General features: G+C 56.0%; 1 protein-coding gene across 8 annotated transcripts in view; it reads right to left on the bottom strand.

The window, feature by feature from the left end:
• Eps15l1 (epidermal growth factor receptor pathway substrate 15 like 1) overlaps positions 1-9,764 on the bottom strand; it is a 76,612-nt gene extending 66,848 nt beyond the window's left edge. For 5 of the 8 annotated variants that reach the window (XM_074053746.1, XM_074053747.1, XM_074053744.1 and 2 more), the window contains exon 1: positions 9,651-9,763. In XM_074053746.1, coding sequence (XP_073909847.1) covers positions 9,651-9,683 — 33 coding nt within the window. In that variant the 5' untranslated portion in view covers positions 9,684-9,763. Of the gene's footprint in view, positions 1-9,650 lie in introns of all 8 variants that reach the window. The other 3 variants (XM_020167755.2, XM_020167753.2, XM_020167756.2) reach the window with 1 other exon arrangement.
• Positions 9,765-12,616: the final 2,852 nt, after the last annotated feature.

Below are 12,616 nucleotides of genomic sequence, written 5' to 3' on the forward strand. Positions count from 1 at the left end.
TGTCTTCTTTGTTTCTGCAGTGCTGGGGATGGAGCCCAGGGCGTCACCCATGTGAAGCCCATGCTCCACCGCTGAGCCACCCCAGGCCAAAAATGAGCTTTTCTTAATCCACAGAGGGAGGCCTTTCCAATTTCACATCTGCCAGTGGGCAATGAGGTATCTGGGGCTGGACTGGGGCCGGGAGGCAGAGCGCTTGGCTAGCACGTGCGAGGCCCAGATCCACTGTAGCAGGAAGAGACAGGAGAGACCACATGGGGGAGAGGCAGAGAAAAGCTAACTCTCTGTGGACTGAGGTAATGACACGAGCAGAGTGCACTTGTTCCTGTCACTGATAAATAACAGAGCCCCTTTCCTCACCCTGCAATGGGAGGAGCTGAAGAGGCAGTGGGACCCCGGCCCTGGAGGCACCCTGTCCCATCAGCAGCCAGTGGGCTGAGGCAGGTGGGCCTGGCTGTCTTCTCACCCAACAGACAAAGCACTCCGTCTGTCGCCTCCACCAGAGACAGACTGCTCCTGGCTGCCGTCCTGAGTACCCAGCCTCCAACCCACAGGGGGTTGTCACCTGCCTACTGTGTGCCACATTCCAGGGCTGAGGACACAGCAGTGAGCAGCAGGGGTGAGGTTCATCCTGTTCTCCTGGAGCCCCCATCAGGCCCCCACGGGGACAAGGCACATCTTCAGCCTATGCCCCTCATTTCGACTGAGGCCCATGTGGGAGACACTGAGTGACCAGAGTAAGGGAAGAGGGCTCTGGCAGGGCGGAAAGAGGGCGGAAGCTGTGAAGGGACCAGAGAGGGCACCAGGAGAGCAGGGGGCTAAGAGGAACAGAGAAGGAAAAGGAAAGGAAGAGGGTGGGGGTGTGGGGGCCTCCTTCTCCTCACTCAACTTCCAGCCCTGAGGCTGCCCTTACATGGCATCCTGACTGTTGCACACCTGAGTGTGCAGCCTTAGCAGAGCTGAGGTATACTGCTGGGCGCCATACTGCGGGCTCAGAGCACCGCATCTGCCGAGGCCCCAGCCTGGAGGGTGCCTGCAGAGGGTGGTCTTGCCGCCACCTGGACCTGTGCCCTGCCAGCTGCAGTCCTGGAGCCCTGAAGGCTGGCCTCGCCCTGTGGGCTGGACATACCATGTCTGCCTCTTTGTCCTGCTCCTGCCCCCAGTGAGAGGGACCCTGCCTAAACAGCAGCCACACGCTGCTCCCGTCGGCAACCCCTCTGCTCTTCCTGAAACCACCTCAGCGCTCAAGTTCCTATCACTCTGTGCCCATGTCACAGCAAATGACTCTGAGCAAGTCCCTGCTCCAGGTATCCCCTGGTAAGCAGTCAGATGATCGAATGTGTCACTCCACTCCTCAAGAACCTGCCATAGCTCCTTACTGACTTCCACAATGTGGACCCACCCTATGTTTATGGCATCTCTTCAACAGACACGCCCTAACGGACTTTGGTGGCTCCAGTAGTAGAGTCCACATCCACCAGCAAGCCCTGAGCACCTGAGGGCCAGTACCACTAGAATGGCAGATGAGTAAAATAGGCACAGCCCCTCCCCTGGCATATGCTTCTATAATGCCAGCCACCTGGGGGGCAAAGGCAGAAAGAGCTCAAGGTCAAGGTCAGCCTGGGCTACATGGTGAAATCCTATCTCAAAAAAGTTTTTTAAATCAGGCGTAAGTGGCTCATGCCTGTATGATCCTAGCTACTTGGGAGGCTGAAATCAGGAGGACCGAAGCTTGAGTCCAGCCTGGGCACAGTTCATGAGAACGCATCTTCAAAATAACCAGAGCAAAATGGGCTGGCAGAGTGGCTCAAGGGGTAGAGCGCCTACCTAGCAAGTGTTAGGCTGTGAGTTCAAACACAGTACTGTCAAAAACCAAAGGGATGTAGACGTTGCTCAGTGGTAGAGCACTTACCCAACATGTATGAGGCCAAGAGAGAAACAGAGAAAGAGAGAGAGAGAGAGAGAGAGAACCCTAAAACATGCAGGGTGTCCATCCCCACTGGCAGTAACAGAGAAGCTGGGCCCATTTGGCAGGAAAGGGTTCCCTGAGGAAACATCGGCTCTGCTGAGGGAGGAAAAGGAGAGACTGACCCAAAGATGTAGGACAAAGAGCATTCCAGAGGCAGGACAGAGCAGTGCAAGGGTCCTGAGGCACACGGTGTGGCCTGTGAAGAAAATGGACGGAAGAGTCAGGTGGTGGAGCAGAGCACATGGGCAGGCAGAGCTGAGAGGTGCGAAACACAGGCAGAAGGCCTGTTCCAGCCCAGCTCTCTGTGTCACCTCGCCCTGCTAGCATCACTACGGACAAGAGGAGGGGACAAGACTTTCCATTAGACTGAGGGGAGTGCGATAGGTGAAAGACTACAGCCCCACGCAGCAGGCCGTGCCCTGCGGAAACCAGAGGCAACACCTGTCTGTGGGCACCCGCAACCTCTGCTTACCCCAACAGCTGGGGTATATCAAGAACTACCACACGAGGTTTTGTAAAAGCTAATTGTGCAGCCAGGTGTGGTAATTCCCACATGTAATCCTGGCACTTGGAAGACTGGGACAGGAGGCACTCCAGTTCCAGGCCAGTCTGGTATACACAGCGAGACCCTGATACAAACAAAAGGGCCAGTGGGATGGCTCAAGTGGTAGACCCAAGCATGCGGGAGGCCCTGGGTTCCACTCCCATACTGAAAAAAAAAAAAAAAGCTAATAGTGCAGGAGCGGAACTCTCCAGGCCATGCAACCTTCAGGACCACCACTCTGTGGCCTGGAGCACAGGACAGTGGGCAGTCTTACTTCCCAGCCCCCTCCACCACTGGCTACTCTCTGGGAAGCAGATGGCAGTCAGTCTGTTTGTCTTGGGCTCATTTGTAGCGCAGACACACGCCTGTGTCCTATTTACCGAAACACCTTCCTCCCTGAGTCACCTCATTAAAAGAGACACAAGGACCAAGGTCCCCGCCACAGTCCAGAGCATGTGCAGGCTTCTGACCTAGAGTTGCTGCCACTGGGCTCCTGTCCAGTGCACCTAGCCTCCCTCCCTTCCCAGGGCCCTGAGGTGTGCTCCCAACACCCCTCTCCCCATGCAGCCAGAGCTAGCACCCAAATGGAGCTCCCCTCCAGCTCAGCCCTCCTTGCCCCAGGCCTCTGCTGTGACAGCCTCCAGCTCAGCCCTCCAGCACCCTGGGCCTCTGCTGTGATGGCCTCTAATTCAGACCTCCCTGCCCTGGGCCATCACCCTGACGGGGTGGAGCCCTTGCTCCTCAAGGCTCCTCCAGACCTGACTTCTCTCCTCTCCTTCCTAGGTGCGTGAGCCCCTCTAATCCCGCATGAGACATAAGTGGCACTCTCCAGTACCTCTGCCTCCTCATGAGGGAGGATTTAAAACTGTTATGTAGAGCTGGGCTGAGGTTCAGGGTGGAGCACGTGCCTGGCCTGCAGGAGGCTCAGGGTTCCATCCCAGCACCACCGAAAGCAAACATAAAAAGGCAAAATAAAGTCCATCAGACTGCATCCTGTCTACTGACAGGAGGCATGATCAATGTGACAGAAGCAAGTGAGATTACAAGCTGTCACAGCATGTCACGCCTAGCCGCTGAGAAGGTCTTTCCAAGACAGGAAACTGCAGTACACTGAAGAACGTGGACCTGGCTCTGAGAGCCAAGGCAGCGTGAGGTCACTGGGTGCAGCTCTGGGCAAGGGACGTAACATCTCTGGCCTCAGTCACCCTTCGTATGGCGGAAGTAAACCACCTACGGAGTAAGCCATCCCAGTACATCCTTTCCAGGTCTAGGAGCCACACGGTGACGCCTGACCACTGCCCTGCATCAGAGCAAAACCTCCCTGCTCCAGTCATCACTGGGCACCGATCATCACACACACTACACACAGGCACTCCTGGGTGTCACCTCTGCAGGGCAGGGTCATCTTCAGCCTGCCTGCCCCACTCTGCTGCCCAGAAAGTGCCTGGCCACGAGCAGTGCAGGACATAATGCGGTCTGTGAATGACAGCGCTCTTGGCATGCATACCACCTCGGGGGGTCTTCCTGATGCCTGTATCAGCAGGCAGAGCAAGGACAGAGTGTAATCCTCAAGCTGCAGATGGACAAACAGATATGGAAAGTACCTGGAGGAAGAGCATGGAATAACTTTTTCCCTTTCTTTTTTTTTTTGTGGTACTGGTGTTCAAAGTCGGGGCCTTAGGCTGGCGGAATGGCTCAAGTGGTAGAGTACCTGCATAGCAAGCATGAGGCCCTGAGTTCAAAGCCCAGCACTGACAAACTAAAACAAAACAAAAGACTGAACTCAGGACCTTGTGCCTGCTCTGCATTGTGAATGGAATGACTGAGGGTGGAAGGAAATAAAGAAAAAAACCACAGGGTCTCGCTACTCAACCCAGGCTATCCTGGAACTCGTCACCCTCCTGCCTCCACTTCCCAAGTACTAGGATCCCAGGCATGGCTCCCGTGCCGGGATGCATGGAGTAAGTCTCCCCACAGACGCTGGCTGCGGGGTCAGGCCATGGTGGGGAAGCCCGGTCCGCAGCCCAGGGGTCAGTGTGGTCCTGTCGTCTGTCTGCCTCAGCTGGGTGATATCCTGATCAAAAGGTGGGCCTCACGCCATTTCCCAGAGCAGCTGAGCTGAGGTTGTTGGATGCGGGCGTGGGAAAGCTGTTCTCTGGATGGGGACTGGGGCAGAGGGATGAGCGCACGTGCTCTTCCTGGACGGGAATGTCAAGGGCTTACACAGTCAACAAGCAGCAGTCAGCACAGGTCAACAGGAGATGGCCAGGGAATTCTGGATCTTCCAGGGCTGGGCCAAATTGCTCTGACAGCCTCGCTTTCTGCCCACCGCCTTGCCTGGCCATTAGTATTCTAGTAAGATAGAGAGACTAGCAATTACTTCAGAGGAGAAAAAACCCAAGACACAAGAGGACAAACAAGTGTCCCAAGCCGTTCAGCATTCATTGCAGACACACTGGCCGGGCTGCTCTGGGCGGGGTGCCCAGCAGGCTGTGGGGAAAGCTGAGGAGCGCGGAGGAGGACGGGCCTCCCATCAGAAACTAGGACCTTCACTTCAACTTTGTGGGCCTCTGTTTCCTCACTTGTAAGATGGGAATCAAATCTTCCTAGAGGGACAGGATGTGGCTCAGTGGTGAGGGGCTGCGGAGCACAAGGAGGCCCTAAGTTCCATCCCAGCACCACCCAAAACAAAACCAAGAAACCTCTGGGAACAGTGGCAGCTGCCATAAAGGAAATGTGCCTGAATTCCCTGGGTGCGGGAAACAAGACAAGGGGGAGGGAAAGCTGCACAGCCCAACACTGTCCCCAGTGACCAGTGCCTCCTAGGTGTGGGGGCCAGGAAGGGCTCCCACAGAAGGCCCAGGAATGGGAATGAATGAGGAGAAACTCTTGTTCAGGTGGCCTGGCCTCAGGATGGCAGAGGAAGAAGCACTGGTCACAGAGTGCGCACAAGCAGCAGGAGACCTGAGCCCAGGGTGGTGTGGCTGGAGAGCCTGAAGAGGGAAAGGCAGCATCAAGGGCAGATGGCTAACAGGGTGGATGCAGGGCCTGCACTGCACATCGGGTCAGACTTATTTTGAGATGAGGAGGTTGGGAGCAAGCAAGGGCTCTGGAGCAAGGGAGGGTTGAGGATGGTTTTAGAAGATCCAATGGGGACTGGCAGAGTGGCTCAAGTGGTAGAGCGCCTGCTATGCAAGCACAAAGCTCTGAGTTCAAACCTCAGTTCCACCAAAAAAAAAAAAAAAACCCAAAAAAACCCAAGAAAACCCATGCTGGCGGTGGTAGGATGAAGTGGGAGGAAGACGCCTGGCCTGAGCGACCTCAGCACAGGTCAGAAAGTAGCGATTCCAAAGCCCCACAGGCCTGTGGGGGCAAGGGAGAGACCCCTGCAAAAGGGTGTGCATGGAGAAGCAGGGTGCGAGGGGTGGGCAGCGGGGAGGCTGAGGTGTGCAAGCCACAGAGAAAGAGTGACGGCACACAGCAGATGGGACAGGTCCCAGCACTGCGGGCCCAGAGAGGACCAGCTCTAAAGGGGCTGCAGGTCACTGGCAACCCTGGAGGGTAGCAGCACCTGCACACGGGAGGGGAGGGGATGTGCTTCTGCTTCTGGGGCTGCAGTCAAAGACATTTTGCTCAGTGGCCGCTGAGCATTCAGGGAGGCAGGCAGGGAGAAATAGATGAGGGAGGAAGATGTGACGGGATCTCCTCCTGGCGAGGCAGAAGACAGGCCTGCAAGTGGAAGCCCCATGCAGGAAAGACGACAGGAGGATGTGGACCAGGGTACTCAGGCCTCAGTCCCCGCACTCCAGGGAGGGACCTGGGGGCAAAGGGTCAACAGGATGTCGGGGAGCACAGAGCAGAAATACAATAGGAAGACTGCAGGCCATGCTGGGGAGAGGAAAGCACCCCTTCCCTGGTGGCCTGTGACTCACTGCTTCACTCTCTCAATGGACCACTGCCCTCCAAGCGTCCCGTTACCTCCATCCCAGCAGATTGCAGCCCCTGCTCAGGGTGCTTGTACCGCTCCGACTGGAAAACACCAGCAGTCACACTCTGCTCCCCCTGCCGTTACCTGCAAGGCCAAGGGAGCCCCTCGGCCTGGCTCAAAGCCAAGTAAGGCCGTGCCTCACATGTGGAGTGACAGTAACCCCTCCCCTCCCCCGGTGCAGAGCTGCATCAAGAGCAGAGGAAGCCAAGAGCTGACTGCTCACGCTTGTAATCCAGCTACTCAGGAGGCAGAGATCAGGAAGATGGAAGGTTGAAGCCAGCCCAGGCAAACAGTTGGCAAGACCCTGTCTTGAAAAAAAAAAAACCAACACAAAAAAGGGCTGGTGCAGTGGAATGGCTCAAGGGATAGGCCCTGAGTTCAACCCCAGCACGGCAAAAGAAGAAGATGGTAATGGCCTGAGCTGGCCAGAACCACAGGCTGCCGGTCTCAAGCCCCCTGGGTTCAGGTTTGCCCCTGCCCCATTCCCCATCGCTCAGAGAGAAGAAAAGGCACGTGGGAGATGATGCACCAGTTCCTGGGCTTAGCACCCCATGGTGGTGGACATGGGGTCAGGAGCGCCGAGCAAGTGGCAGGCTTTTCTCTCACTGGCCACCTGATACAACAGCGAGACAGACAGCAACACATTCGCAGACCGCTGTCTGTGGACCATGACAGGTGCTGAGGGCTGGTGTGAGGGAGACAGATGGCTGTGTGGAGGCTACTTGTGATAGGTGACTAGTAAAAGCCTCTGGGATATTTGAGCTGTCACCTGAAAGAGGGAAAGGAGCCAGGAACTTGGAACGCTACAGGGGAGACAGGGAAGAGACTTCAGGAAGAAGAAATAGCCAGCAGGACACCATGAGGACATAGAGAGCCAGGACTATAGCCAGCACAGTGGCTCACACTTGGCTACTTAGGAGGTGGTGATCAGAAGGGTCATGGTTTGAGGTCAACCCAGGTGAAAGGTTCATGAGACCCCATCTTAACCAATAAAAGCTGCGCACAGTGGTGCACGCCTGTTGTCCCCAGCTACATGGGAAGTGTAAATAGGAGGACTGAAGTCCAGGCTGCCTGGGCATAACCTTATTTGAATTACTAAAGCAAAAAGGGCTGGGGCGTGGCTCAGGGGGTAGAGCATCTGTCTACCATGCATGAGGCCCTGAGTTCAAATCCAGCACTGCCAGAGAGCGAGAAAGAGAGAGAGAGAGAGAGAGAGAGAGAGAGAGAGAGAGAGAGAGAGAGAGCGAGCTTGGGCTATGGGAGGAAGAGAAGTAGGCTGTAGGGCGGTGCAAAGCAGAAGCTAGCCAGCACCCGGGAAGAAGAAATCGAGGTTCTATCTGAGTCTAGGCAGGTGAATCACGTGACCTGATTCATGGTTTCACACATCTGTCACTTTTCAGTGATAAACCGCCATCCTACACCAAAACTACTCCATGGGTAAAACTAGAACTCCTTCCTTGATGCACAGGCTGTGGAAGGAATAAGTGACTACATGAAGGCGACTCTGAAGCCCTCCAGGAAGCTCGAAAAGACCCCTCAAAACTCGGACTGCTTTCTCATCACCCAGCTTAGCAGACTTTCACTCCCCACAGCCTACACACCCTAAGCTGTGGTACTTGGCCATTAATAAGACTACCTAATGGCTGGGCACCTGTAGGCCCTGCTACTCCAGAGACTGAAGCAGGAGGTCAGGAGTTCAAAACTAGCCTGGGCAACATAGCCAGACTCAGTTAAAAAAAAAAAAAAACAACTTAGGATCTGTAGGGCACTTGACAGTTTACAGCACTTTCATACTGTTTGCAAGAACTTGTTAATTAGTAACCACTGGTCTTCTAGCTGTTAATTTAGAGACAGTGTTACAAGCTGGTCAGTTCTTGCAAGACTTAACAAGCATGCATGTGTCTCTGGTGGGATCAGGTCTCAGGCATGTCAACCTGCCTATCAGCTCACATTGGGTTTGGCATTTGCCCTGGCTGGTGTTTTCTATTCTCAAATGTTCAAATCTGGTAGAGATTAAATGACAGTAAGTGTAGTATCACTGAGTGCTTGTGACGTGCTGGGACTAAGTGACATGATTAAGGTTCTCATTATTCCAATACATTTTTATATCCATTTCTCAAATGCCGGAATTAATGTGTGGAAAGGCTACCAGCCTCATCCAAGGACACTCAGAAGAAAGAAGAGCCCAGCCAAGATTTCAACACAATGTGACACGAAGGCACGCCACGTCCTCACTCTTAATCATGACGCCTTGCTATCTTAGACAATCCTTGCAAAGTGCTTCTGTCTGGACCACATAGCTACTCAGCAGAGACAGCTGTCATCAGAAGGACACGAGTAGTTTCTGGTTCTCAGGAGTGTCACCTCCAGGAGACCGGCGACCTTGTGTGTCCGGGTGACTGCTGCTGCTCCTTGCACCTGACTCAACGCCCATTTGAGGGACGGATAGATAAATGAATGAAAAGTCCCTCCCCACAGCCTGCCTGCCCGCGCATGGCTCTTATTCGCACGTCTGTGTCGCGCGGCTGACACTGTCCCTTAGTCGCAGCATCGGGAGAGTCTGAGGACGCAGAAGGCGCGGGGAGACGTGAGAACCCCGCTTCCCGGTGTAGGGTGGGGACGGGAGGGGGGCTGTCATCCAGGATGGCGCTCGCAGGCGGGTCCCGACTCCTGCGGGGCTGTGTCCTCCGCCACGCACGGCAGCTCCCCACGGGGGACACTGCTGGAACCCGCAGAAGACAAAGACCCACCACGGGGCCGGCGGCGATCCCCGCGATCCCCGCCCACCTTCCCGGGAGGAAGCCGGATGCACCGCGCACCGCCGGGCCGAGTCGCTGCGGCTGGGACGGCGGCGGCGGCAAGGCGGCGGCAAGGCGGGGACCCCGGGCGGAACGGGGCGGGGCGGGCGCGCGCCGCAGTCCCGCGGAGGGTCGCTGGGGCGCAGAGGAGGCCGCGGGCCGGGCCGGCCTGTCTGTCACCTTCAGGGCCGCGCGCCCCCTCTGTCCGTGGTGGACCCCTTAGCACAGGCCCCCGCCCGGCCCCGCCCGGCTGGGCCTCCCCGCGCCTCAGGCTCGGCGCGTTGCCCGCCTTCCGCACCGCGTTCCCCTCCCACCCCACCCTCCCGGCAAAAAGCCCACCCGGCTTGTACCTACCTGCTGGGAGAGGGGGATGAGCGGCGCCGCCATCTTCCCGCGGACTCCGGCTCTGAGCGCCGGGGGAACGGGGGCGGGCCCGCGGCCGCGCGTGCGCACTGGGGCGGAGGCGCGGGGCGGGGTGTGGGCGGAGTGAGGCAGTGCGCACGCAGCCCAACGAGGGGGAGGGGCGCGTCTGGCCGGAATGCGCGTGCGCGCAGTCCTCATGGGGGCGGGGCGGGGCGGGGGCGGAGCATGGGAGGTGCTCGAGCCCCTGGGACTCCAGTCGCGCAGGTTGCGCATTCCCGCATTTGCTTCCGTGTCCCACGTTGGGCCCCCGATGTCCGCTGCCCCGGTGAGCCGTGTTCTGCCCCCTGCTGCGGATGCCATTGTCCCTTCTTCAGCACGCCTCGCAAACGGACTACTCGCGGCCCACGCCCTCCCTACGGTAGCTGTGGGACCCTGTCAAGTCACTTAACTCACCACTTTGCACCCCTAGTCTCGTCGTCTGAAAAAGGGCGAAGCAATACACGTCTGCTGTCCTGAGCCCTCCCTGCCGCTCAGAGCAGCGGGTACCTAGCACCTGCTGGAGGGTGGTGGCAGGCGGGCCGCACCGCACGGCAACCTTTATTTAATTAAACACAATCGGCTTCCATGGGCTACGGGCATCAACCCCTCTCAGTTGGGAAGGCCCAGCACAGCAACCTAAGCTTGCTCCACGGACTGTGGCCTTCCTCTTACCAGACATCAGACCATGGTGGCACAGCAGGCCAGCCAGAAAGCCTGGATCCAGCCTCCTGTTTGTCTTCATGGTGTCCCCATAGCCTGCTGCGTGGGTATCTCAGTGGCTCACTGTGTCCCATGACATTCAGGTGAACACATGGCACTGTAGGAACCACTCACGTGCCCACTGGTTGCTCAAGCCAGGCTGGTGGTGCTCAGAGTAGACACTCTGCCCTGGGCAACAGCCTAGAGATGGGGTTTCAGTCTAGATCTATCAGAACCCCCTCCCCCGCAAAGGGGTTGTTAAACACAGACTGGGGTTCTGAGTCTGGCATGTAGAGGTACGTGTGACCTGACTTTTTTTTGGCAGTACTGGCGTTTCACACCTCCAGCGCTTTTGCTTTAGTTTACTTTTCAGGTAGGGTCTCAATGTTTTTACCTTAGCCTCCGAGCACAGTCCTCCCATCTCTGTCTCCCTGGGATTACACAGGTGAGCCACCACTGCCTGGCATTAAGAGCGGACTCTTGAAGCTTCAGGTGATTGTAGGGGCTGGGAAGGTGGCATCGCAGAGAGAAGGAACTGAGGATGAGTTTGGATCTTTTCCCATTGTGGGAATGTCATTTCCCACTCAGTGCAGGGTGCTGCTAAACTGGGCATTCAGTAGGTTAGGGAGACTGAATGCGTGCTGTACTTAATGAGATTTTTAACCTGAGATGGACATTATCAGGACTGAGAAGCTGGAGCTCAGAGAGCAAGACCTCAAGTTGAGGTGGGGTCAGGCTTGTCTTAGGGGACACCTGTGTGAAAAGCAGTGACAAGCCACCACAGGGCTTTGAGCATGATCACTTTCTGTTCTAGCATGGGGACCATGGATGCCGTGGGCAGGGGGAGAGGGCGTGGATAAAGTGAATGAACCAAATGGAAGGATGTGGAGGTGGTCCAGGTACAGGTGATGGAGGTGTTTGCTGCGCTGCGTTTAGCTAAACATTGCCATAAGGAAATGTACAGTCGTTCAAGGTACTTCAGACAGAGGCAATTGAATGTAGGGGTTGAGTGTTGGAGGCGATGGAGAAGCAAAGAGGGAGGGAGTGTTGTGTCTGGAGACCTAAGGCAGATGAGTGAGTATCCCATGTCCCCATGGAGAGCACTGGGATTCCTGCACCCTGAGAAGGAGTTATAAACCTGAATTCCTGCACCCTGACAAGGATTGGTAAATCTTCATTCCTGCATCCTAAAGAGGAGATACAGGATCTGATAGATCTGCAACAGGGCTGATGAGCAAAATGCTCTCAAGATTGTTCCCCCGACCCCCCCATTAAGGAGCAAACAAACCAGTTCATCTAAGAGAGCCCGCGAATCCACGGCCAATGAAAAGAGCCCACCTAACCCTTTTCCAAACCCAGAGTTAAACGTCCATAAAACCCCCAGTCTTCAGCTGAGCAGCGATCTACCGGCTTCCGGGCTCCACTGCACTTCTCAATCTGTAGCCTTTCCTTTCTGTCTAATGAATCCTACTTTCTATACCAGCTTTCGCTCATTCAGCCGCCTCATGGTCCAGTTCCCTGGCCTGGGAAGGCAAGGACCCTCGACCCCGCCCGCAACACTTCAACCAGACATAACAGGTTAGCTAAGATCAGTAACTGCAGGAGGCTGCTAGCCCCTGTAGCACGATCAAAAGAGAGAAAGGTGTCACTGCACTCCCATAATCACTGTGTCCCAAAACAGATGCCCAACCTCACCAGCCATGGCAGCTTTTGCCATTGCTGTTAGAGTCAGTGCTATGGTCACCACCACCTAGCGCACTGGCAGAAGCCTGAAAAAAACTTCCCCCTTCCTTCTGCCATCTAACCTCTTTCCAATGGAGCACGACAGGAAGCCAGCATGCAAGGGTGTCTGGGAAATGTAGTTCACAGCTTCCAGCCCAGGCATTGGAATCCACAATGTTGGTGACCACAGAAACTCTCCAGCATTGTCCAACTGGAAGCAGGCTCCATGGTGTGTGAGTCCCACCAGCCTGTGGTGGCACAGCCTGGGGGCCTGGGATTCCTCTGGGACAATGGCTACCACACTGGCCAGCGATCAACTGTCCTGGGGTCTCTCTCCGCCAAGTCCACGAACACTCACTATGCGTGGCTACTTAGGATTAAGTGGAGATTGATTATAGATGTTCCTCCACTTACAATCCTAATAATGTCCGACACTGCTGGAAATGTCACCAAGCACAATGTGCATTTGACCTACCCAACCTACCAGGTCAGCCCCG

The sequence above is a fragment of the Castor canadensis genome, chromosome 14 (genome assembly GCF_047511655.1).
Source record: "Castor canadensis chromosome 14, mCasCan1.hap1v2, whole genome shotgun sequence".
NCBI lineage: Eukaryota > Metazoa > Chordata > Mammalia > Rodentia > Castoridae > Castor > Castor canadensis.